Source organism: Vespa crabro, chromosome 17 (assembly GCF_910589235.1).
Source record: "Vespa crabro chromosome 17, iyVesCrab1.2, whole genome shotgun sequence".
NCBI lineage: Eukaryota > Metazoa > Arthropoda > Insecta > Hymenoptera > Vespidae > Vespa > Vespa crabro.
In genome coordinates, this window is record NC_060971.1 from 4,153,326 (window position 1) to 4,180,825 (window position 27,500).

A 27,500-nucleotide genomic window follows, 5' to 3' on the forward strand; every position below is an offset into this window, starting at 1 on the left:
CCCCGGCAGATTATCCTCGTTCTTCGGCCTTTCGCATCGCCCTTCCGTGATTCTCTAGTTCGCCGGCTGGAGCACGGTGGTCCCAACGCGTTTCTACGTTTTCCAATCCGCAAGAACCGTCGTTCCACCGTATTTTTATATGGGTACGCGACTGCTACTGAAACAGAAAGAAACGACGAAATTCAAAGACAATATTCTATGGGACTCATTAAATGGGATAATGTAGGAGAAATTTGCAATTTTTCATACGATCGATAAAAACTCATATAATAATATGGCTTCTTTGTCATTTTTGTCCGTCTTTTTCTTTTATTAATTTTTTTTCTTCTTTTTCTTTTTGTTGTTTTTTTTTTTTTTTTTTTTTTCTATTTCAAGAGCTATCCTAAATCTCTCGATAATTTCGTACGTCAACGTCTTTCACGATTGGGAAAGCGAAAGACAGAACAAACGACATTGATCTCACTTAGAGACCGAAGCCATTAGAAGGGAAGTCCGATCGAAGTTCTCGAATGACGTACCTTTATAAGTGATGTCCATAGTACTCGGGCGGGTAATGGTACTGGTTGTGGAAGGTAGGATCGCCCGGCGGCCGGTGCATCATGCTCGCCGCCTGTCCGTCCATCATATAGCCCATCGTCGCGTCCGGACTGTACGCCCCGCTAGGACCTGCGGACAATGGTGGAAACACTACACGTTACTATGGTTAGATCTCTGTTCCGTAATTGGCAGGCTGCTACTGGACAAGCTCGGAAACTCCTCTTGAATCATGGTACCACTCTTCTTTTTTCAAACGAACAGTGGACACCGAGGAGTCGCCGAGCTGTGTCCTCGTTCAACGATGTCGCCTTATTCGTATGAAATGAAAATTAAAATGTCAAATTGAAATGAATTGCGACATCGTTCAACTTCCTCTCTATATTGTTGTATGTGTATCTGCGTGTGCGTGCGTCCACGTGTATGTGTATGCGTGTGTGTGCGTGTACGTGTGTATATATGCATGCATATGACTGAGAACGTGTATGTCGTAGAATATGACTCGAAAGAAATACTTAAATATTTATTATTTCCATTAAATTGTAGTTTACAAGGATGCTCATTAGATGCAAGGTATTGAAGCTCATAAAAAAGAAAGAATTATTTCTTTTTTTTTTTTTTTTTTTCTTTTTTATTTTCACGGCCGCAAGCGTTAATGAAAGCAAGAAGATTTACGTTCAAGGAATACAAAATGAATTGACGCTAGGTCGAGAATTTCAATCTTCCTCGGCATCGAATGGTTTAGTTCAAAGTGACGACAATTCCTCGCAATCTTTCTCTCTCTCTCTCTCTCTCTCTCTCTCTCTCTTTTTCTCTTTCCTCTGTCTCTTTTCTAAGCTGTAATGGAGAAACGGGAATCCACGGGAGACTCCCCTAGTTTTAATGTCGGTATCTTAATGTATATTGCCGCGATAAATCAAGGACTCTGATTGCGTCCTACCACCCTTCGTACCAATACGATTGGGACTTGGTGAGAGGATAGAGTATAAAGATGGACGGGTGAAGGGAGAGAAAATTTCGAAGGAAAAAGATCTTCGATATTTTCCGGCTTTGGAATAGTTAAGGTAAAACGAGACAACGTCCAAGTATTTTCGAATAGGTATAGCTTATTCCGCAATTTCCCACGACTCGGTGAACTTTCCATCAGCGATTTGTTATAAGGCAGGAAATCCACGATTTTACCCCTTCCAAGCTCGTACCAACTATTTCAACCGTTCAAATGTTCTCTCTCCTGGCAACAACCTTTTTCTCTTTTTCTTTTATCCTGGCGACCGACTTCTTTCCACGTAAAAGGGAGTACACCGAGGACTATTTCAAACAAAACTCGCGGCGCTTTACTTTATCCGCGACCTAGCCGTAAATCACAATTATTGCGAGCGCTCGTTTTCCTTTCCCCCAACCACCCCCAACCCCTTTCCCCTTGGATCACCTTCTCTATCTATCTTCCTCTTTCACTTTTTACTACTCGGAGAACGTTTTTCAAACGCAATCCACGACGCACCGCTCTTTCTTAGGTTTCTTACCTTCTCCTTACTTTTTCCACTTTAAGGCGATTCAAAAACTATTGTCTTATCTTTAATAGCCCATTGCGTGATTTAAAACGGATAATTTTCTTAATAAAAAATAATATTAAAATCATAATAAAGAACGGGTATACGTGCAATTTATATTATTATGGAGAGGGAATCTTGGTTTATGTACCCGGAAAATGCACATATTGCAGAACATGATTTTAATGTTGAAGCAAAGTGAACATTCCTTGCAAGGTATGAACGCATTGGAGAAGGTTTAAAGTGGCTCGAAAGTCTTTCATGGCGTCGTCGTCGTCGTCGTCGTCGTCGTCGTCGTCGTCGTCGTCGTGTATTCACCAGCTCTCTCTCTCTCTCGCTCTTTCTCTTTCTCTTTCTCTCTCTCTCTCTCTCCTTCGCGGTTGCTGGGTCTCAGGCCCAGGAATGTAGTCTCATATTATAGCCACCACGACTACGGATATTCCACTAACGAGGGATGCGCGCTTGTAGTGTGATTAAACCGCGCTATAACGCAGCGGGGTGCCTACGGATAGCTCGGACGGACCACAATATGGGAAATTAAGGAATAGCTCTCTCTCTCTCTCTCTCTCTCTTCTCTTAAATCGAAGGAGAAAGAGGGGTGAATCTTCAGCAGTGGATTCCTCGCAGTGAACCGAAACGACTTGCGCGAACTCGTCTCTTTCTCAACGTGTAAATCGCGTCGTTAGGGAGTCCTCTCTCTTTTTCTCTTTCTCTCTTTCTCTCTTTCTCTCTGTGGACCAAGCGCGTTTACCTTTGATTGGATCGCGGTGATTATTTTCTGCATATTATACCGACGACTCTCTAGTAGTCAGAGATTTTTTTTCCTTTTTCTTTTTTCTTTCTTTCCTTTCGTTCTTTCTTTCTTTCCCTTTTCTCTTTTGTTTTTTCCTCTCTCTCTCTTTTTTTTCTTTTTTTTTTTTTTTTGAGTCGAGTATGGGAAAAAGAGAAACAAATTATCTTTCAACTTTCACAACTTTCAAGCTTAAGAGCAACGATCGATCTCGTCGATTTCTTTGATATCGTTTACTACGGGACGAAGACCATCGTCGTTAGACGATAATTACGAAAATTTCCGTCGGGGTTAGCATGATCTAGAAGAAGGAAGTTAATGAAAGAAATATACGTTGATCGAAGATCGAGACTAGATACGTCCATGAGATTGCTTTTAAATGTATCGGCAAAAGACTACGTATTATAAATATGTCAATCTTATTGCCGGTATTTTCTTAAGCGAGCTCTTTGATCACCGACTTCGCCTTGATTTACACGAGTCAAATTAACGGACGAAAACGCCTGTGTTAAATGTAAAACGAAGCTATTTTTTTTTTTTTTTTCAAACGCGGAGATTCGTCTCGCACGATAAAATCCTTATTATTTTAATTATTTATCATTCTCCCATACGTTAACGTTAACGTTAACATTTAGGCGTTTGTATAACACGTGATCTCTTTCATGTCATTGAACAGTGACAATCATTAGATCGACGTCTCCTCAGAGTCATTCTGGGAATTCGTTTAGACGATATCCTTGTAGGAAAACCTAAGCCAAAGTGGGGTCAATTCGATGAGACTAAATCCTGGTATAACGAGACCACGAGGAGATAGGAAAAACACTGTACACTGTAATGCAATAAAAGTTGTCCCTGACCAAGAAGACTATGGTATTGCTTGCTATTTCGGCACCGCGTAAATCTACAAAAGCTTCTTGCCAGCATATCCCCCTTTTCCAGCTCAGCCAGAAAATTTTACGGGACGTGTAAGTTCTACTATTTCTATATATACGCATATACGTTTACGCGTTCGTTAATTTATTTAGGAACTATCCGAAACGTGTACAGAGGCGTTGGAAATAAACGAGTCGGTCGTTAATTGCCAGGACTCTTAAGCTGTACGAGAAAGTATTCTCCCGTGGCTCGAGAGGGAAGAAAGATATATATATATATATATATATATATATATATATATATATATATATATCCGTTTCGTTGTTAAACCCGTCGATGACGTTCACAGAATGGAGTAGATCAGAATCTTACATAAGTAAGTTTGACAACAGGGATACTTCCTTTATTTTCCCCACAAATTTCTAAGGGTTAACGATTTAACGAGATAGAGTAAGAGTCTCGTTGAATTTCAACCAGTCCTCCAAATGAGAACTTAGTAAACGCCCGCGAAAATCATAGAGGACGTGAGAAATTCGGAATACTACTGGTTTGGCTCCCCAAGCCTTCTTCTCTACCTCTTCCTCCCTCCCTCCTTCAAACCTACCTCCCCGAAGAACACGAGAATGGCATTAGTAGTAAGTTACGCTTGTGGCCAGACTGGATGTGTCCGTAAGGTGCCTGTTGGCTGTGTTTAAGGAGATAGGAGGTACCTTCGAGTACTCGAAGGTAAAGCGACGGTGAGTCTCGCGTTGGTTCTCACTGTATGTGGCTTCTGTGTTACCGAATTCGAGACGACCTAGGATTCCTTCGAGGAGTAAGTGAGAAAGACAAATAGATAGAGAGAGGGATGCTACCTCTCTGGCAAAGTTAGTTGCCGGCGACAGAGCCGAGTGTTCGTGGGGAGTTTTCGAGGCAGGAGAGTTTCCACGATAGTTCTCGCTCGGACGGAGTTCCTCCTCCTTGCCGTGTTGGAGATGGTATACCTAACGTTACCAGAGTTTCTCCAGGCTTTCACAGGGGAGAACGGTGCTAAAACCGCGACAGAGAAGCGTTACGAAGGAGGCTGGAGGGTAATATGTATGTGCGTATGTATGTATGTATGTATAGAGAGAGAGAGAGAGAGAGAGAGAGAGAGAGAGAGAGAGAGAGAGAGAGAGAGAGAGAGAAGCTTGATAGATATGAGCAGTCTAAGTAACAACCATCAGTTTCCAGAGTTCACCGTGCCAACCGAGAGCACCTCTAACGAACTTCTGGCAAGATTTAAAGGAAGTACCACCGAGTGTCGACTTCGTCGGGTTGCCTAGAATTGCCGACTTAATTAAGTGGCTTGCGTTATGGCACTTGCTGTGAAACAGAAACAAAGAAAAAAAAAAAAAAAGAAATGAAAAAAAAAGAAATGAAAAGAAGAACGAATCTCACGCACGTTCTATTGTTACAATTGTCCTTCCGTGATTTCTTCTTTTTTTTTTTTTTCTTTTTTCTCTTTTTTTCTTCGTCTTTTCTTTCTTTTAAACAAACGATCGATCCCAAGAAAGATTTTGTCAAATAAAATATAACGTATCCAGTTGAAGACAAAGTAGCTCTTCAAGATTTCCCTTATGTGTTTCCTTTATTTCCTTGTACATTTCGAAATAGAGACAAAGAGAGAGAGAGAGAGAGAGAGAGAGAGAGAGGAGGGGGAAGGAGAAAGGAGTTTGTGAGCAAACTATGTTCGATGTATTCGTCGAGAAGGGAAGAGCGAGAAGAAGAAGGGGGAAAGGACGATTCGCTGAACGGAAACCGGAAATGTGCTCCGGAACCTTCAACAATCCCTCGATGAAACTATTGGTCATCCGCGACGCAATACCGGATACGCCGGATCTAATAACTCATTCGCCCGCCTGCTGCATAGTTTCTCTCTCTCTCTCTCTTTATTTCTGTCTCTCTATCTCTCTCTCTATCTCTCTCTCTCTCTCTCTCTCTCTGTCTCTCTCTCTCTCTCTTTCTCTCACCTAAACGAGCACATTTTTCTACGATTCTCATTGAATCTTCTGCGAATGATGGAACGTACGAACTACTATCCTAGATTCAGAACCGGTATTCTCACCATATTGTCATACGTTTCTTTCCTTTCTTTCTGAAACTCGCTCTGAAAACTCCGTTTCTTTTTTACTCTTTCATCTTATCACATACATAGACAAGCACTCACGGACACATACAGACATAGAGACATACACAAAAGGGGTACGCACACAAAGCCAGTATGGTGGTCACCTCCCACTCCTTCTCCGTCCTCCGAGCGACCCTCTGATATATAGCCCCTCGGAGGTCGATGACTTCCGCTATTTTTCTTCCGCTGTCTCCAGCAAGCAACTTCCCTTCCTAACGTCCACAACCACAGCCACAGCCAGTAGCGATCCGAACCCAAGCTTGCTTCCAGCTCGGCTTTCGGTTCTTTTTAACGTTTCTACGGGTATCCAGGAATCGTGAATGGACATCGATCGTGAACACACACACACACACACACACACACACACACATACATACGGAAAGAAAGAAAAAGAAAGAGAGAGAGAGAGAGAGAGAAAGAATTAGCGAAAATTTCGTATGAAATTTCTTCGCTCCCCGATGATAAAAATAATCACGATACTTATGGTTAATCAAATGAATTAAAAATGTAATACTTGGAAGTGATAAGGAAAAAAGAAAAAGAAAAAAATGACAAAAAGAATTGATCGTACACGTCGGATGTCAAAGAAATCCATATTCCAGGAGCGCTCGATTCGTCTGTCAATTTAAATATTTTGTTATGCGAGACAGGTTCATGGACCTAAGCATCGAACAGAATGACAGCGAGAAAGAGAGAGAAAGAGAGAGAGAGAGAGAGAAAAGGCATGGAGATACGTACGAAGATGAGCAAAGAAGCTATTACATTTATGGATGTCGTCTGCGTGACAAGTCGAAATTAATTTGATCCACCCCCTCCCCATTCCTCTTAAGACGTCGGCGTTGGCATATTTTAACCCACTTCTTCAGCCTTCCTCTTTTTTCCTTGGCCCTACTTCGAGCGAGCCGACATAAATTTCATCGGAGAGGACGGACGGTCGATCGGTCGATCGGTCGGTCGGTTGGTCGGTCGATCGGAGGTTCCGGATCGAAGATTCGCTAAAACTCGATGACTACCTCGCGACCGACTGGTTCCTTTACTCGTCGATGCGATCCATAATTAATGATCGAGACGGACAAATGGTGGGAGAAAGAGAGAGAGAGAGAGAGAGAGAGAGAGAAGAACATAGTCCATAAAAGTTCTCAATATTTATAAGGTACGAAGCACGCGGATGAGAGACCAAGTCGGCGATATATATTCCTCGATCTCTCTTCGAGCTATACGGTATTTAGATATTTTAATTAACCGACGGGCCATAAATTATGATAATTAAGAAGGTGGCCCGCCGTTGATCCACGTCTTCGATGTCGGATCTCGGCAAGCCATGAAGTTTTACGTCAGAGACATATGCGCGATGGCGGACTCATCGAGATTAGCTCCAAATAAAGATATAGATAGAATTTTCTTTCGTCGAATGATAACATTTACTTTAACCATAATTCATTTTTCCGTAAAACTTTTTCTTCTATTTCTTTTTTCCTTCTTTTTTTATCATTTTTTTCTTTCCTCTCTCTCTTGTTTTTTTTTTTTTGTTTTCGTTAGGACTATTCCATTTCCGTTGAAGCATCGACTGACACGTATGTTTCTACTTATATATATCTTGGTAGATCAAAACGAAGCCATAACTTTTTCGTTGAAAATTTAGGGGATAGTAGTATCGATAATCTAGGTGTCTCACGGTGGCAATTCGATTCGTAATGCGGTTCTTAAGTTTTAATATAAAATTGTAAAACCTCTCTCTCTCTCTCTCCCTCTTTCTCTCTCCTATCCTCATTTCGTGGCAGATTTAACGACGCAGTAGACCGCAGGTCACACTTACGTGCCCTCTTGCTACTCCTCTACGTTCTCATCCTCTTTCTTTCTCGCTCTTTGGAGAGAGCGATCCGCGGATTATAGAAACCATTCTTAACAGTGTCAATAAACGGAGGTTATGAGAGCCACAAACGTCGGAAGTGTCTCTCCTTACGACTGACATAAATAAGCTCCGTAGCACCGGCCCCCGGTCGTTTAAACGTCGCGAAGAAACTTGCCGGATAACTCGGTTTCCATGCCGTCTTGTTCGCGATATAATCCAAAGTCGATTTATTTATTTCGATGTTACGTTCCCAATGTTTTTAACGATTAAGACAAATTTTTCGATCTATAAAAACGGTCAAGACTTCTATAAAAAATTTTCTATATAAATATTCCTATAAAATATGAATCTAATATATATATATATATATATATAAAATATATCGAAGGATGGAGTTGAAATTTTGTTGGAACACGATCAAACTAGAGGTTCGAATCTAATAACCGATGGAGACGACGATTAACGGTTAACTCGGTCGATGCGTCTTCACGATAACGATCTTTCATCTCTCGGTCTCTCTTCTTCGGTAGTCTTCTTCCTGGTTACCATTACAGCGTAACAGTCTTGATGGCGAAAGTAGTCTAGGGGCAAACGGTCAACGAGACTTGAGATGAGATAGAACAGGCCATTATGTCCGTCCCGATAAGATAGGTCCACCCTAGATGGGTAGCCCGTGGAACCTACGAAGGTTTCTCGGCGTACACGAAAGCTCTGATACACCGGACGCGATCTACGACATGAAAAATCTAGTTGGTAGCTAGCGAGAAACCTAGCGTGCGAAGGAGAGAGAGAAAGAGAGAGAGAAAGAGAGAGACGGGAGGGGGGAGGCACGAAGAATCCGTAGGCACCCTCTACAACTCGGACCTTATCTTTTCATACCGCTCGTGACCGTCCAAGACTTCATTTCCGTTGGTCGAGGCACCCCTGTCGAGTCGCGATCTATGCATACCAACGGATGTATCCTTTGCGACATGAAAACGATCAGTAGCTACTATAAGATAGACCATAAGCAGTAACCTTTGATTAGATTTGATGAACTACTAAGAATGAGGAAATTGAAGATCGTCTAAATGGATGATCATGATTCTATATGTATTCATGGTAATTCCAATTTACACTTTTTCAAACGTAACACTTCCACAATAATTTAATTATTATCAAATATCCATATAATTTACTATATCGTTTCTGTTGAAATACAATGAGAATACCATACGTACTTGATGTGTACGATATCGCTCGTGTGGCTCGTTATATGAAACGTTAATATTCCGGAAGATAATTTCCTTCGCTAAGTAAGCTAATCTATCTCGAACTCCATATCATCATTCCACTCTAATTTCTCTCTTTCGGCAAATAATAACATTTCTATAAATCGGTCGTTTGTATTCGAGGACGGGCTCGCATGCACCCCATTTCAATTAACGCATGATCTATGTCGTATAAGGAGAGCCGTAACAGCACGTTTCAAACGGGACTCGGGCCATAATGCGCGGGGGATCGGCTCTCTAAGTAACTCTATATCACGTCTACGTGACGCGAAATGTAGAAAAAAGGTTCCTACGAAGGAAAGCGGAAGGGTCTTCTAGAAGTTCCTCCGTCCTTTTCGCTCCATCAAATTCTCTTGCCTTTTTGTCCTTAGAGTATTCCTTATTTAAGGACATCAATTCGAATGATATTTCATATCGTCAAATCGCCTAATCTTCTTTCATCATGTCGGATCTCGTCTTGATGTATTCTTTAAAATTGACTCCCTTTAAACTGACCAGAACTTACGAACCATTTCGAAGGAAATAAAAGTAACGAACTCGTCTCAGCTTTTCTCCACACAATATCCAGAGTATTTCCGATCCCAGGGCATTCATTTTATTTAGCGGATAGAAGAAGATGGTGGTAGGTTGGGGAAGGTTAACTCGGTACAGAGTCTTTCTATTTCTCTCTCTCTCTCTCTATTTCTCTCATTCTCTCACTCTTTCTTTTCATGCTCGTCCCATCGGACCCGGAGGCTGAAGCGTGGCTTTCTACTGCTGACCAAAGATCTTCGTCTTTCTTACTTCTCCTCGAACGGTAGTACGAGAGCAAGAGAGAGAGAGGGAGAGAGAGAGAGAGAGAGAGAGAGAGAGAGAGAGAGAAGATGAGCGAGGGTGAAGGCGTGGGGTGAGACGTCTGGACCCGGCCGAGATGGACACAGAGAATCGCCATTACAAATTGACAAGCTTGATTGATGGTCCTCGCGGAAGGGACGACGATGCAGGGACGTAGAGAGAGAGAGAGAGAGAGAGAGAGAGAGAGAGAGAGAGAGAGAGAGAGAGAAGGATAGAGAGTGTGTATATATACATATGTATATACATAGATGCATGTAAGAGAGAGAGAGAGAGAGAGTGTGTGTGTACCCTCAGAGTTCTGGCTACGAGGGACCTGCAGATAGCAAAGCCGCATGGGTTATATCCAGAAAGAACGGAAAGGAAGGGAGAAGGGGAAAAGGGATCGGTTGCTCGCTTATCGGAGAGCGAGCCTCTCAGCGAGTGCGTGACGAATGGTCCGCGACTAGATTCGTAAAGGAAGGGTCGACGTAACTGCTTCTCCACCACCAAAACTCGAATATATCCCGTGTCGTGTATTCCCTGGAAAAAAGCTTTCTACGCCATCGGGAGCTCCGAGCCCACACCGGATAAGAGTTGGAATCGTGTGGATGGACCGTGTCCACCCTTAGGAGACTCACCAGGGAAAAAGGTGGAAGCGATCCGTCGCATTTCACCAATCCACCCCCACCCTCTCACCTACTCTCAACTTCTTTGCCCACTCGATGGCTTTCACCTAATTTTCAATACATTTTTCATCCCCGACCGAAGCCGGATCCTTTTTATCTCCACAATACCGTGAAACACGAATCGAACTATCGTCATAGCGACCTCCTTTTCTCGACTTAAGATAAACCGAAACGGATGAACCACGAGTGAATGATTTTTCTTTTTTTTTTTTCTTTCTTTCTTTCTTTTGCAAAAGGTAATAACAAATCACACCATTGTGATGATGATGATAATAATCAAATCTATAAAGAAAAAAAAAAAAAAAAAAAAAAATCATTATTCCACGGTAATCCAATAATGATCGCACGTTAAAGATCAACGAGTGAATTTGTTTCTTTTATTTTTTTTTCCCCCTCTTTTTTTCCCCTTTTCTTTTTCTTTCTTTTTTCTTTATTTTTTAGAATTACTCGGTTAGAGATCGAAGAATAAACTTGGTTATTCTTTCTTTCTTTTTTTTTTTTTTTTTTCTTTATTTTCTTTCTTCTTATTTTTTTACTTTTTAGGATTAACCAACTCTCCCTCTCCCTCTCCCTCTCTCTCTCTCTCTCTCTCTCTCCTTTGTAAGTTGTGTTGTAAGTCGTGTAAGTTGTACGAAGGTGGTAGTTGACGCCTTTTATCGCGCTATCGTTACGAAATGCACCGTACGTTCACAGCTTTACGGTACTTTGGGAGCGCTGTTACGTTTTTACTGCGTCGTTCTGGGAACGGACGAAGGGATAGCAATTCTACTACTGTTACCGGTATACCAGTAACTGTATGCGGTATCCTACCTGCCGTCTTCGAGTTTTAAGTCTGCTTTAAACCAAGAACTGACCGATAATACGTTATCTTTATAATTTATTTTGATTAATTCTCCGTGAATGACTATACTCACAAATTTTCAAACAGATCAATGTTCTCTCTTCTCATTGTCCCATCTCGAGTAGCTAAGTCGATTTACACGATGGAATAAAAATGATTGTGCGATCGAAAGAGAGAGAAAAAAAAAGAGAGAGAGAGAGAATATCTTTACCGGCAGGATGCGGTAAATCAAGGGACGAATCAAGGCGCGAATCAAGCGGAGCCTACGCAACACAGCAGCAGCAACAGCAACAGCAACAGCAACAGCAGCTATGAAAGAAACTCAAGCGCATAAAATGCGAGAGAGTGAAAAAGAAAAAGAGAGAGAGAGAGAGAGAGAGAGAGAGAGAGAGAGAAACTGACCGTCCAAAAACGATGGAAAGAGAATCCACCCAGAGTATAATCTCGCTCGATATTTGACAGAGGTTCGGTGTACATATCCCATCCAAGATATGTACATTTCGATCGTGGGATAAAGGGCACCGCGACCAATTTGAGGTATAAACCGGTGCATCGCCCACACTCGTGCGTGCGAGAGAGCAAGTTAAAAAAGAAGAAGGTATTATCTCGATGGCTTCTTCCACGAAGAGTCTCGATAAGGATCGACGAGCGTTACCGTACGTAGGAGCTCGTAAACTCGACGATCGCGATACTTCCAGGACGCGTTATCGTCGATAAGAGAGAAAGAACGAAGAAAGAGAGAGAGAGAGAGAGAGAGAGAGAGAGAGAGAGAGAGAAAGAGATGCTGCCTTTGCTTTGCTTGTACAGATTTCTCTCGAGCACTCGGAATAATAACAATGCCTCCCGGCACTCTCGGAGTCAATGTGGAGCACATCGCAGCTGCGATCCACGTAATGAAAGTATGATTGATGATCCGTACGACGAGCATCATTAGCTCGACACGAAGGAACCTCCTCGTCGTCCAAGTATCCCGTCGAACGTTGTTGTTGCCATTGTAAGCGCGCTGTGACCGAGAGAGACAGAGAGAGATAGAGAGAGATAGATAGAGAGAGAGAGAGAGAGAGAGAGAGAGAGAGAGAGAGAGAGAGAGAGAGAGACGAACAGACAGAGAAGGATTCTTCTCAAAATGCATTCCGAATTAATGTCGACGACTCTGTATCCCTGAATCTACCGTCATTGGTGTTTTAAAGCTGCAACGAATCGCGATATGCACGTCCAAGGAAGAAAGAGAAAGAGAGTAAAAAAAAGTGGAATATATATTTATATATATAAAAAGAGGAAAAAAAAAGAAACAAAGAAAAAAAAAAAACAAGAGCTTTACGAGAAATCGATCACGCGGTTGAACGCGGCCACGGGGGAGCAGGAACATTTGAAAGATACATTTATCTCGTTTCCGTTCGTACAAAATCTGCCCTGGGGTCTAATGCCTCGGCTATTAAGCTTTAATGGACTGCCGATCGCTGAGAGAAAAAGAAAAAGAAAAAGAGATTGGTATTGGAAAAATTCTTGGCAAACGTTTTCTTCTAAACGAAAATTTTCGTTACCATCCTGGGACCCTTTCGTTATTCCTTGATTATTATCGTTCCGTGAAATCAAAAGAAAGGAAGACATTCTCGGAATAGAGAGAAGCGAGGAAACATAGGAAGTAGTTGCGTCGAAACGAAAGGGCTGAAAAGGTCGAATATCCGCCGTTGAAACGACGTACCTACGATCAGGATTGACTCAGGATTATAATCTAACTTGTACACGACTTTCCACTTTAGCCGAAGGCGAGTGAAGCGACTAACTCTCTCACTCTTTTTCTCCTTCTCTCTCCCCCCTCTCTCTCTCTCTCTATCTATCTATCTATCTATCTATCTATATCTATCTCGCATTCTCTCTTTCTCTCTCATTCTTTTCTTCTTCGTCCTTCGTTCTCTCTTCGAAGCTTAACTTCGGAGGACTCTCTTGGAGGAACGAACGAATCTTGTTGTACCTTTGATACTGAATGAATCTAAAATTATCATTGACGTCATTGATCTCATTTGTTAATAATTGGAAAAAATTTTTCTATTGGCGATTACACGAATGAGAACGTAGAAGATAATTCGGAAGAATATAAATGTGAATAAGAGATGGTAAGGTAGAAACAAAAAAAGAGGGAACAAAAAAAAAAAAAAAAGAAAAGAAAAGAACGAACGATCTTTGGCTTTTCCTAAAGAAAGAGAAGAGAAAAGGAAGAAGAAAAAAGAGAAGGAAAAGAAAAAAAAAAGAAAAAGAAGAAACCACCAAGCTTTACACGGACGCGTCGTAGATGGTGGATGGTGGATAAAGCGCCCCTAAAGCCCACTTTCGGACAGAGCAAACAAGCCGTAACTCAGTGAGTGTTTATGAGAGGAGTAGTCGTAAAAATACGCGGCGAATCGGGCCTCGGTGTGCTTCGACCGTTTAGCCGGACCACCCTCGTACTTCGTCCGAACTTTTTCTCGAGAACACTTTTCCTCTTTCCATCTTTTTCTTCTCTCTCTCTCTCTCTCTCTCTCTCTCTCTCTCTATATATATATATATATATATATATATATATATATCTTTCTCTCTCCATTTCATCGAAACAAAGACTCTTTAGAGTTGGAAAGCGTAGGAGAAAGACCGAGGGATGTACGAATCTAGGGGTAGGGATGAAAGAGAATGAGAGTGAGAGTGAGAGCAAGAGAGAGGGAGAGTGTTTCCATGGCCGCATGTTGCCGGATCGTAAAACTCGGTCTGATCACCGCTACCAATTATCCCGCCGTTATCCGAGCGTTATCCGAACGTTATCCGGAACGTTATCCACCTCTGCCCAGCCTGTACTCCATGGAAGAACCCTCTCACCATCATCCAAATCACTACCGAACCCTTGAACCTCATCGTTGTAGAAGAGAAAGAGAGAGAGAGGAAGAGAGAGAGAGAGATAGAACCTTACACCCCGTTGTTGTCGCCTTTTAGTGCAAACGAAGTGATTCCCTCCTCGTAAACGTGACGTCTTTAAGGATCGCAAAACTCATTGAACATCTTGTAGTGAACTCTCTTTTTCGATTATCTATTGATTGATATTATTTTTATTACGAATAATGATCATCGATTTCAAAATATTCGAATCATCTAATGTATCTCTTTTATATTATTAAAATATAAATCCATTTTATTCTTTAAAAATTGATATAAAAATTTGAAGACACTTGGGACTTAAAATTAAAATTTAAAGCGAGCACATCGGATTACGTTATTATTCCTGATATATGTTTTAATCTTATAATAATAATAATAATAATTTACAAATAGGCGATGCAATAAAAAGTTATCGTATAAAATCGCTCGCAATGATAATTTTTTTTTTTTTTTTTTTTTTTTTTTTATTTTTGATAAAATGAAAAATAAATTAGAATTAAAAAGTAATAAGCATATTACAGGAAAATTAAGATTAAAGGCAAAATTAATATCAACAGCAGAAGAAGTTGAGTAAAAATAAAATCAAAAGAGTAATAAAACAAATCAATTTCAACATCCATTTTGCACGTATTGCATCTATTGCATATATATTATATGTATTCCATATAATTTTATTATATAATTGCACATATCGCAAGTATTGCATATAAATGTGTATATATATATATATATATATATATATATATATATATATATATATATGTGTGTGTGTATTATTGTACGTGTGAATATATTTCTTTGGATTTGTGTTTGATAGTTCATTATTAAAACTGGTGTCGACTTACCGGCTCGATTACTCTGGTCTATCATCGGCTGTACGATTCTACGCCTCGCATTAATGAACCTAAAAGAATAGAAAGAAAAAAAAAGCAAGTTAATAATCAACACGTTACATTGATTTCTTCTAATAATAACTACAAAATGACGGAGTTAAGGGGATGAGATGGGAATGAGTTGGATGGGTGGTTGAGGTGGTAGGATAAAGTTTTGCGGAAGAGAAACTAACGACAGCTCATCGAGCTTTACTCGAGAGGGTAGGGAAACGCGGAGAAATAGAAAGAGAACAACATTCTCGATACGTCATTAGCCACGCTCTCGAGTATGAGTTTCCGTACGAACGCTTTCCAAACAATAGATCTGCGGTTTGTTTCGTGGTTGGTCGTGGTCCAACGGATACTATAGCGGAGGATGAAGTGGAAAAAGAAGAAACGGAGAGTAGAGGGTGGTAAATGTGAATAGCGTCGAAGTAAGAAGAAAAAGGGGAAAGAGAAGAGGGAGAAAGAGAGAGGAAGAGAGAATGAGGAGGGGGAGGAAGAGCGTACGTCAGCCGACGTCAGCGTCGCGGCTCCCTAATGGGCGCAGACGCCGGAAGTGATTGGGTTTCTACTCGACTGACTCGAATACACCCCCGCAACGCGAATGGAAAAGCGAGCTTCTTGCGAGCTTCTTGCTAGCTCGTTCGTGAGGTAGTTGAACAATCCCTGAGACGTACACCCCTTTCTCCTTTCGTCGTCTCTTTCTTGCACGATCTTACGGGCGAACGAGCCACCGACCCACCACCGGCAAGAGAATCTTATGAATAATAATTATTAAACGCTCTTTGGTACTACCCTCTCTCCTCCCTCTTCCCTGAATACCTCGTTCACTCTCTCTCTCTCTCTCTCTGTTTTGTTCTGTCTCGCTACTTGCTTTTCTCGCCTTATCACGCTCCATTTACGTTTTAAACTACACGGGGAATCGATGATGGACACGTCGAATCGATTAGAACGCTCATGCTACTTGTCTAAATCATCTAAACGCGTAGGCAAATGTCAAAGTCAAATGTGAACCGACGGGTTGTGGTTAAAACGTTTTCAAGATATTCCATTCTGATTCTTTGTATAATATCAAAAACCCCGAAAAAAGGCCGTTGTCGTCGTTTATTCGTTTTGGAAATTCATTTAAACGTGCTTGAAATAAACGTGATAAATGACCAATCGCTATCGTGCGATTAACAGGAGCAATTCAGATATATCTAGATGTATCGTAATAATGTCATCGAAAATTCAAGCGTTTACCTTATTCGACTTATCGTATGTGTGTTAACGAAATTATCGATGGAATACGTGCCGTAAAAATGGCGATCGAGAACTACGAGAGAATCGGAGATTGGTTGAGAAGGGTAGTATACTGGAGTAGAAGGAGAGAGAGAGAGAGAAAGAGGAAGAAAATGAGAGAGAATGAGAGAGTGAAAGAGAGAGAGAGAGAGAGAGAGAGAGGAGAGAGAGAGAGCCTCTTCAAAGTCAGGGCTATCGTCGGATGAAAGAGTATCTCGCGTGCATAAACCGAGGGTCCCTTTCCAGCAGTCCCGGTGCTCCTAAGCGTCTCTGCTTCCCCTTTGCCGGCGTAGGCAGCGTGTCACAGACAGCTGACTACCAACCGCCTTCCTCTCCGCCCTCGGTTCTGCCACCCCCGCGGCTGAAATATCGCCCGAACAATGGCGAGCTACCCCAGAGAGAGAGAGAGAGAGAGAGAGAGAGAGAGAGAGAAAGGGACGGAATACTATTGGCAACTGCCCGAACTCGGCCCAAGTACCATCCTCTTTCTCTCTGCTCACGTTCGACTGCCTACGTCCTTTCACAAAATTCGCAAAAACCGCTAAAAATATGTTAGCCTTATAGAAAAATTGCAAATTAAATTTCAATAGTTTTCATTCAAGATCCAATGAAATTTCATTCTCTCGTAAATTGTTCGTGATATTTCATATTAAAATGAAATTCGATTAATTGTTTATTAATTAAATTAAATAGATTTTTCTTTCTTTTTTTTTTTCTTTTTTTTTTTTTTTTTTCTATTGCGCATTTTCCGGGCGAACGAAGAAATGAAAAAATTAGCTTGGTACGACCGAATTATATAGATTAATGTATTTCATCGTAACAAGGGATATCCCGTACGAGGTGAGCATATTGTTATAGAGGCGGTTCCTGGCGGCACCCTAGATGACAAAACACTTTTCATTCGCGCTCCTCCCCGTGCTTTCACGATTTTAATGCAGTTTTGATTATGAGAGTCTCTGGGTGGCCTGGCGTCAGAGGGGGTAGTTTCTATCTCGTCGCGTGGAACGAAACAGACCTGCCATTCGGAACGATCGTACGTGTTTTTAATGTTACCGAGGGTAGAAGGAACGTCCCAAAGCTCTTTGCATTGTCATCGGGGAGTGGAATTTGAATTTTTCATGAAAGGAGATACGTTCCTGTTCAACGTGATTATGAAAAGAAAAAGAGAGAGAGAGAGAGAGAGAGAGAAAGAGAGAGAAAATTAAAACAATATAGCTAAATTAAATACTTCAGAAATATTTATATATATATGTATATAAAGAATTATTATCATTCAAATATTCTAAATTATTTTGTAGTAAAACATAGAACAATGTAACTTATTTTTTTACTTATTCGTGTTTAAAAGAACAAGAGAGAGAGAGAGAGAGAGAGAGAGACGAAAACATATGACGTCGCTATTTGAGAAAAATCGCATAAAACGCAGGTTTGGTGTCTCCGGCATGACCTTCCGTACCATGAGTAAAATTTACTACACTTTGAACGCATACATGAATAATACTTGAATTTGCTTATCTTCGCGATACGTAAGTACCTAGAAACAAGATTCTTCGTTCTTTTTTTTTTTTTCTTTTTTTTTTTTTTTTTTATTATTTTCATAACATGAATGAGAACATTTTCCTCGTGAAGATTCATATTTCGTTGATCGTAACATTTGATGATACAACGAACAAAAAAAAAAAAAAAAAAAAAGAAGAAGAAGAAACAAGATAAGGAGGAAACGAAAGTGTGCTCGTCGGTTCGTCAAGATTCGTCGTTTCAACGGTATGCGAACTCGATAACGATGATTACTGTCGTGCTAGCAACATTTACTCTTCGTCGGCATTCGCAATTATCGGAGAGCTTCCATTAGTTAACTGCAGTCGATACACGGCGCACCAGGGTCCTCGCATCAAAACATCATTACAGTCCGGACACAAGAGAGATAGAGAGAGAGAGAGAGAGAGAGTGAGAGAGGGGGTGAGGTGTTCCCAGTACTATTGGTAATCAATTTTGCTCCTATAGCAAGCTACCATCGAGAGAGGCACGCTAATGCGGAGCTTCGACGTTCACACCGCATTAGGGAGAGGCAAAGAGGTTGTTCCATAATCATAGCCCATTAGAAAATGGATAGAGGATCGGTCATGTAAGTACGGGCAAAAATTTCTCATCGTATTCCGTCTGGGTCGAAAGAATTTTTTTTACGATTTAAATATATAAGCGATCGCAGATATTGAATGATTCAAAAATTACATTTAATTCGAATTAAAATAATATCGGATACTCATCGATCCCTCCTCGATAGGAATCACGAAATAAATCGTGACTTTTTATTCGGTAATAAAAGTAATTGACACCTCGTTCGATTCAAATCGCGACTCGCTCTTTTCAGATATACATCGAAGAGAAGGAGACGTGTAAAGAGAAAGAGAGAGAGAGAGAGAGAGAGAGAGAGAGAGAGAGAGAAAGAGGGAGAGGGTGAGAGAGGGGAGGGTTAGGTAACGTCGATAAAAGGTTATCATCCTATCCAGGTGTAAAAGCGACGGCCCCGGGCTCTCCCGCGTTATAAATCCAGATACTCATAATCGGGTATTGCCTAGCGTTGCATTTACGATCGATAAAATCATTTTATCCGCGCATAATGCGCCAACCGATTCACGCACCGTTCCCGTCGATTTCTTTTCCTTCTTCTTTTCTTCTCTGTCTTTCTCTCCCTTTCACTCTCTCTCTCTCTCTCTCTCTCTCTCTCTCTCTCTCTCTCTCTCCCTTTTTTCTTTCTTTTATTTCGATCGTACCGCACGATCGCGATTTTATTGTAATGTATTCCGAAACGATCGTACCAGAATCTTCTTTCGACTCCCCTCGAATTCTCTCAAGCTCGTGGCAAGAACAACCCAGCGACATATAATTTCCATTGGACAAATTCAATGAGCATTGTAGGAACGTACGCATCGCGACACCGTGTAATCGCGTTTCCTGAACGGCTAAACTCATGGTCCACGCTATGCACCACCGAGTGCACTCCGAATTTCCTCCGAAAATTCGCGTCTCGTCAATGGCGAGCTTCGTCGATCGTGCGAAGAGCCGATAATAATAATCGGTAAAGGGTTGGTGAAAGGCTTATCGTAGGTTAATTATGAACGACTACGAGCGGCGAACCGTAAAGATAATACGAGACGAATACCACCTATGCTTCGTTTACTTAATTAAACGGAGAGCATTTCGAAGTGGTATGAAAGTGGAATAGGAAAAAAATTGTGGCCGATTGGAAAGGGGTGACTTGGATAGGGGTAGGTGAAAAATGATTTGATGGGTGCAACGATCGAAACACCGCTACCGATCATATCCATTTCGAACAATCCGAAAATTCATCCATCTGTTGTTTCCCATGTAATATCAATAATATAATTCTCATAGATATCGTAGAGATAATTGTGAAGGGTGAATAAATAAAAAAAAAAAAAAAAAAAAAAAAAAAAAAAATAAAAAAAAAGAAGAAGAAAAAAATAAAAAGAAACAAAATAAAAATCTTTCAACAGTGTTTAATCATTTCTTGAAGTTGTATAAAAATTGCTTCTCTTCATTTCTTTCGTTTTTTCTTATCTGTTTTTTCTTTTTCTTTTTTTTGTTTTTTTTGTTTTTACTATTCATATAGATCATGAAACTGCACGTACACATGGATTGCTCGCGTGAAGGAGAGAAAGAGAGCGATAAAAATTCGTACGGTCCTGACCTGGTAGCGATGCTGTGCTACTGGAGGTGATGGAAGAGGGAGGAGTAGAGAGGTGGAACGCAACGAACGAGGCCGGCGATCGCGCGTATCGGATACGCGTAGACAGCTTATGTGTGTCAACAAAGCGATTTAACACGCGACGTGTCACTGATAGCTACCGCTGGCTGGCCATTGGCGACGCCGACGCCACCGACGCCGCATGGCTGCGTCGCATCGACGTTGTACCGCCTGCGGATGGGTGCAGCTCGGCTGCGTTTAATCTATGACCCAGCCGGTTACGGTTTTTCCGAAAATTCCGACGTCCACCTACCTCCTCCCTCCAAACCCCTCGTTTTCCAACCCTCTCACCACCGCACAAGTCTCCCCCCACTCCTGTTCACGCGGAATTTATATAATTGTTTTGCCGGCCTCGCCACTAAATCCTGTCCCGTACCTCGATAGTGCTCGGCGCGTCGTTTCGCGCTGATGGTCGTTTTGTCGATCTCGCCAATAAAAGGATTTCCAGAGAAATTACGGTTCCATATAGTCGGGAAAACGTACGAGCTGGGACTCGTGATTTTTCTCGTCGATTAAATTCTAATTAACGTACTAAATGATATTTCCTATTCTTGTAAGATCGCGAATAGGAAAATGAGAGAAAAAAAAGAAACAATTAAAGCGATATAAGATTATTATTTATCTTCGATTGTAATTTTTCAATTTTCGTAAGGCCCAACGATATTGACACTAAATATCGTACAATGTGATCAAGTCAAATTTATCCAAAACCTTGGTCGACCAGTCGCCATTTTGAGGGTTTGTCGATCCCTCCTACGGACTGCTCGCTTAGTAAAGACAAGTTATTGGGTCCGCAGCCGTTGCAGAGCACACCCCACGTTTGTAGTACGTAGTCGAGTACTCGAGCCGATTGTCACCGGCTACCTTCCTCAGGGTCAGACTCATTTCGTTCTCGGGTCGAGGGGTTGATACCCGCTACGTTTCTGCTACCTAACACCCTTCGCCACCAAGCTCTTTGAACACCCTACTCGGTAGCAGCAGCCGCGTTCTCTGATTTCCCTTCGGTTCCCTTCATTCTCTCCCATCGTCATCGCGAAGTCCCTTCGTTGCACACGGAACAGACGACGAAGGCGTCAGCTTGTAACAGTCTCTTAAACTCCAACACCCAAGACAGTCTATGTAACAACTGCTGACGCAGTCGTTATATAGACTGCGACAACGAGCAGAGAAAACTAAAACTACTCTATATGCTTGGTCCTCATGTTTCGATAAATATAAATCCTGTGACTATTGACTAATAAAACAAAACGTATATGTTAATGATCATTCATTTTTCTCGTGTATCATACAAGTGACCGATAAAACACTATGACACGCGTTATTAGCTAAGAATAATTCTTAAGGATTTTTATTTCTCCCTTAAGCACGTCGAGGAAGAACGAATATCCTCTTCCGTTAACCGTCGGATTCGGACCATCGAGTCTCAAAGGTTTCTACCCTTACGTCGCTGGAGAATCGTATCCGGCGTATGTTATTGTCGAGCCTCGAGAACTATTCCCTATTCCTGACGTTCAAACACACGCATATACACATTCGTTGGGCACGCAATATAACGGACATGTGCCGAATCAAGGAGAAATCTTCATAGAGGCGACAGAGAGAGAGAGAGAGAGAGAGAGGAAGGGTGCTCGTTATTTAGCGACAATGTGTCGCGCATAGAAACGGCCTTAAAGCAGTCAATAAACGCCGTTACGCGGCCGCTCGAAGACCCCTGCCAATGGTAATACCGCTACCCCTCGACGGCCAATTTCGTCAGATTTCGGGAAATTGTTGTTACGTCCGAGAACGACGTCCGGCGTCGCGAATGGAATCGACAAACTCGGGAAGGATGGGGTAAGAGATGGGGTGGGATAGAGCCAACTACAAGGGACGAGAATCCGTCTATTCGTTTCTTTCATCTCATAGCTCTTCATCTTCTTCCTCCTATTTTTTTTTTTTTCTGTTCAAACGAAATATCAGAAAGATCCTTAGAGGAGAAATCCTCACCTGGACCACTGTGCTCCCGTTTATGGGTCGGGAAATTTGGAAAGGGCGAGAGTCAAAGCACCCCACCAAAAACGTAGCTTCCACGCGCTCCCCGAAGGCCCGGTTCTCCTATTAACTTCCTACGTGCTGCGACGGCTAAATGTTCCCCTTTACGCCGAGATAATGAAAATTACAAATAGCATCGCGTCGAACGTGCGTGCTAAAGCCGACGTGTTCTTGTACGTGTGCGTTTTGGTTGTGTCAGTGTGGAAATCCATGGACGGTAGAATCAGCCACGGCTGACCAGTTTCCTAGCTCGAAATTTGGCCGTACTGTTGAACCGAGTGTACGTGGCAACGTTAGCTGTGGCAACCTCACGGAGAATCTATGGTCGTTACGATCATATGCACTGGATGTAGCCCGTCACGTGAAACACGTACCGACTGCCGATTATTATTGCAAATGCGCCATAACTATGATCGGTTAAGGAGAACAGGATTATTCCACCGGTATCGGAATTGTCCTCGAAAAGAGAACAAGTCGTTTACAATTAACACTAATATAGATTAGAAACGAGGAAATCGTGTCGAATTACTTTTCTTTTCTTTTTTTTTTTTTGCCTTCTTCCTCTCTCTCTTCCTCTCTTTGTTTTTTTATTTTATTTTATTTCATCGAAGCGGACGTTTAAAAGGGAAAATTCTTTCGTCCGTATCGTGGCGTACACAGGAAATTAAGAAACGGAGGGTTTCGGACACGGTGGTGAGAGAGGAAAAGGGTGTTCGGGACATAATAACTTGCGCCTGATCCGCGACTAATCATCTCGTTCTCGGCCTTGATTGCAACAATACACGATCTCGCTCCCTTCGTTGCTTTTACGGTAGCTGGAGGGTGAGTGGAATGGAGGTGGTATGTGTGAGATGAGGGGCTGCGGGTGGGGTAGGGCGGTGGGGTGGAAACAAACACGCGCGCGCGCGTCGGCGAAATTAGTTTTCCAGATAATCATCTCACGGTATTGTGCGTTGTGTGTCGTACTTTCTGGTAGAACTCGTTCGGTGTTCGTAGGTTGTGTTAGAGGTGGAGAAGGCGTAGGAGCTACGACGACGTAGCCATTGCACCGGATACGCGAGTACCGCACGCGGCTTAAAATATAAATGCGGATTAATCCGAAATTACGAGGCGGTGCTCGATAAGGAAGGTAATTTTCGAGCGGCACCGCGAGAGAACGAACGTTGCCTACGACGTTAACTACCTACTTTCTGATTCGAATGCGAAAACGAATATAGAGATCTTTTCTAATTCCATTCAAGTCCCTTGTACGAATTTATGAGAAATTTTCGTGACGGGAAGAATACTTCGTATACTTAAATCTTTTCCCTTCTCTTCTTCCTCCTTCTCTAACAAAATATATTTTCAACGCCTGGAAATCTTTAACGATTTTAACTCCTTATCTTTTTCTTTTTTTTTTTCCACCCCCTTTCTTTTTTCTCCTCCTTCAAAAAAGAAAAAAGAAAAAAAAAAAAAAAGAAAAAAAAAAGAAAAAAAAAATTTCTTCCTTATATCAATGTACAAAGATCTGAAAGTAAAATAAAATAAAAATCGTCCATTCGCAATATCCCTTTTGTATGTCTCTTCTCACAGAGCCCTTCTTTCGTATCCCAGCGCCTTTTCGACGTTACTCCGGTCGTGATTAATGTTGCCGAACAAATTGTCTAGAAAAACATGTCGTAAGCGAGGCCAACGGCGTACACCCTCACGGCAATGCACCCTTTATCTATCGCGTCCCGAGCCACCCTTAGTACCCTCGAGCTCGCGTAGGGTCTCCCTTCGCACTGACTATATATACATTACATACACACACACATCTATATATATATATATATATATATATATATTTAGTATATATATATATTTAGTATATATATATATATATATATATATATATATTTAGTATATATATACTAAATATATATATATATATACTAAATACATGTGCGAGAGGTACGTGTATACATGCCTGCATACATACATTACGCAGATGATATCCGAGTAATCCGATTTACTTCGACTTCGCTATCAACGTTCGGTCCTCCACCCATTCCGGGTAATTATACACCGGCATGGATGCGACATCGTCGACCCCTTCGAAGCTAACGACGGATTAGAAGCACTCGCTCGAATAAGCGATTCGCATTGTCGCCTATTCGAGCATCGCGAGGCCTACGATCTCGTAATTGCTATCGTGTTTATTCTTATTGTTAATAAAATCATTCGATCATCGATATTTATATCCATATATATCATATGTATCTATGTATACGAATACATATGATTATGATAAATTATCCAAGAATGGTATTCTAATGTTCTTTACAGAACACGAATGGTATTCAAAGGGAACATGGACTATGGCGTTTTCTCTGTCGTTTACAAAAATTTGCAACAAGCTACGCGGCACGTATTTCTTTCTCTTTTCTTCCCTCACTCTATCTCTCTCTCTCTCTCTCTCTCTTTTTCATTGGCTCACTCACTCTCTACTAAATCTTTCACGATATCTCTCATCTCCTTGTTTCCCACCTGCGAATTACAAATTACCAGAGGACTCGTAGGACAGCACCGGTCCCTGTCGTTTCTTTTCCCCCCACCACTCTCTCTCTCTCTCTCTCACTCTCTTCTTTTTCGTTCTTTAGATCCTCTTGATTCTCATAAAAAAAAAAAGGAGAGAAAAAAGGAAGAAGGAAAAGAAAAAACTTATACGGAGTTGACGAAGGACGCTCGTAGAGACGCAGTGTGAGCATAGGATTATAAACAGAAGCGTAGCTTTTGCGAGCAGGTGTACGTACGTACACACTTGTATGTACTATATCGCCCGTATAATTTTTAAAAAGGCATAAGTATGTATATATCCCAATTAAAACGAGCCTACTAATTTATATCACCGATCGAACGCAATCTTGTTAGCACGACGATCGACGAATTTTATTATAAGCTATATTCGAGAAGGAGTTGGTAGCAGATGGAACAAGAAGAAAAAGAAGAAGAAGAAGAAAAGAAAAATTCGCAAAGAATAAGAAGAATAAGAAGATGAAGAAGAAACGAAGAAGGTGGAAGAATAATAAAAATACGTAACCAAAGAAAAAGAAGAAAGAAAGAAAGAAAGAAATAAAAGGAAGAAGGTTGGTAGCAATTTCGTAGTATTATTTACATCGGCGTGTTGTAAACGCGACGGGGCTGGCTCGGGAAGCTTAATACTGTTCGAGCAACGAGCTGAGACGAGGAAAGTGTGTGGGTGTACAAACTTGTGCGCGTGAACGAACGAACGTGCAAGCATACGCTCCGCGAGAAGAACGCGAGAACGAAGCAACGAACGCGGGATACGAGCCGTCGCATAAAGCCCGGATTTTATTACGAGAGGATTCAAATTCCGCGCACACGGTGAGCCCACTCTAACGCGCGCACGAGAGAAAGAGAGAGAGAGAGAGAGAGAGAGAGAGAGAGAGAGAGAGTACGAGAAGAACACAGGAATATAAAAAACTGTCCAGGACTACTCGGCGAGATCCCCACGCCATAGTGTAAACCCATAAACCATCGCGTATTCTATTTCGCGATGATAAAAAAAAAAAAAAGAAAGATCGTCGATCTCCTCTTAGCACTGTCTATCTCTCCATCTTTATCATACTTTCTCTTTCGTTTTTCTTTGCTTTTTTATTTTTTTGTTTTGTTTTGTTTTAATTGTTTTAATTGTTTTTATAAACATACACAGACAGTAATTTCTTTTTATTCTTTATAATGGTTTTATTTCTCGGGTAATGTTTCATATTGTCCAAAAGAGTAAAGTTTCGAAAGTTATTTTTGAACGAGGAAGTTAAATGGGACAGGTTGAATAGGTCGGCACGCAGTTGTAAAAACGTTGTCGGAAAGATGTAGGGAAAAGATTTGACGAGAAGAAGGCGAGAGATGGTAAACGTGCCGCTTTAGGGCCATCCTGAGGACGAGCGGTCAATCTAAAAGAGCCCTTATCTCGTCTCTTTCTTCAAGAGGAAGCATAAGTTTACCGTGATCCCGCCCCCGCCGGTGCGAAAAATTCAAATAAAGGATAGTTACGCACCGCGGGCGTCGTTGGATAAAACGAGATCCAACGAGATCCGTCGCGATGGATGAGACGAGCATACGATTATGCACTTAAGAAATGACCACGTTCTCTACGCCGGTGGTTTCATCTTTTTGCGACGCGTGCCTTTTTACATTTATGAAATAAAACGTACGATATTTTTTAAATACGACGAGGATGATTTTTAACGAAGATGATTAATAATTAGGCCCGTAAATCGTTAAAATTCACAATCGAATATATAATTGTTCAAGTATAATAGAGAAAGTAATTTTCTATCTTATTCATCCTCTTTGTCAGCCATTACCCGCAATGTGGCGGATTAGCCGGGCGTAAATCGAAAGGCTAGAATACTAGCGTAGCCCTTTCCAACCCTTCGTCTAAAGGGACACGAAGTATACAAGGAACGAAGGGTGATACTCGTTCGGGTGTAATCGCGCTCGCAAAACTCCATCACACTTTCCTAATAGAGCCCACGAGGCAAACACCGACGTAGATCGGAGCCCTTTTCCGATGTGCTTTGTGCTTTTGCGTGCACGTACGTACATACATAAATACATACATACATATACACAAAGCACACTTCTCGCTTACTCGTGTTACGTTTCCGCTTGCTCTCGAGGGTGTGTTATTCGCGACGCGCATTGATAATCCAGACGACAGGCGCGATACTCTCTTGGGAATGAGGCTGGTCAACTTATCGAACTATAACGTCCTTTCACGAGTCCGATTATCCGTTTGCCTTCGATCTTGTTAAGTAACTTCGATAAACGAGAATTCCATTTCATTTCGATTTCGCGATCGGTTTTATTAGAGAGAGAAAAAAGAAAAAAAAAAAAGAAAAGAAAAAAAAATCCACGACGTGACAATTTGCTTTTCCTTCCTTCCTCTCTTTTTATATCTCGTTTTCATCGTACCCATTTCGTTTCACTTTCGTATCTTTATAGGAAAGAAGGTTAAAGAGATGAAGGAGGATGAGGAGGAGGTGGTGGAAAGACCGCAGGTGCGGCGGGGCAGAATCGAGATTATCGGCGAAGAAGCAAACCGGAAACCGGTATCCCGAGCACGAAAGTCCTCCATCACTCTATACGTGGAGCGGGTTACGCCGCCATTGCTCGTACGAGCTCTACGTAGTGAACACCCGCGTGCAGTTTCCGGAACGCTGCCCTCCACCGCCACCTATTTCTCCTCCTCCTCCTCCTCCTCCTCCTCCTTCTCTTTTACCTCCTCTCCCTC

The 27,500-nt window shown here is 41.7% G+C and overlaps 1 protein-coding gene across 3 annotated transcripts in view; it reads right to left on the reverse strand.

The window, feature by feature from the left end:
• The window catches only part of LOC124429990 (homeobox protein homothorax), a 371,378-nt gene that overhangs the window by 3,236 nt on the left and 340,642 nt on the right, over window positions 1-27,500 (reverse strand). The window contains exons 12-14 of one of the 3 annotated variants that reach the window (XM_046975959.1): window positions 15,112-15,170; window positions 519-666; window positions 1-154 (exon numbers count right to left, since the gene is read on the reverse strand). The exon at window positions 1-154 is cut by the window's left edge and continues 3,236 nt beyond it. In XM_046975959.1, the coding sequence (XP_046831915.1) occupies window positions 521-666; window positions 15,112-15,170 (205 nt within the window). In that variant the 3' untranslated portion in view covers window positions 1-154; window positions 519-520. Of the gene's footprint in view, window positions 158-518; window positions 688-15,111; window positions 15,171-27,500 lie in introns of all 3 variants that reach the window. The other 2 variants (XM_046975958.1, XM_046975957.1) reach the window with 2 other exon arrangements.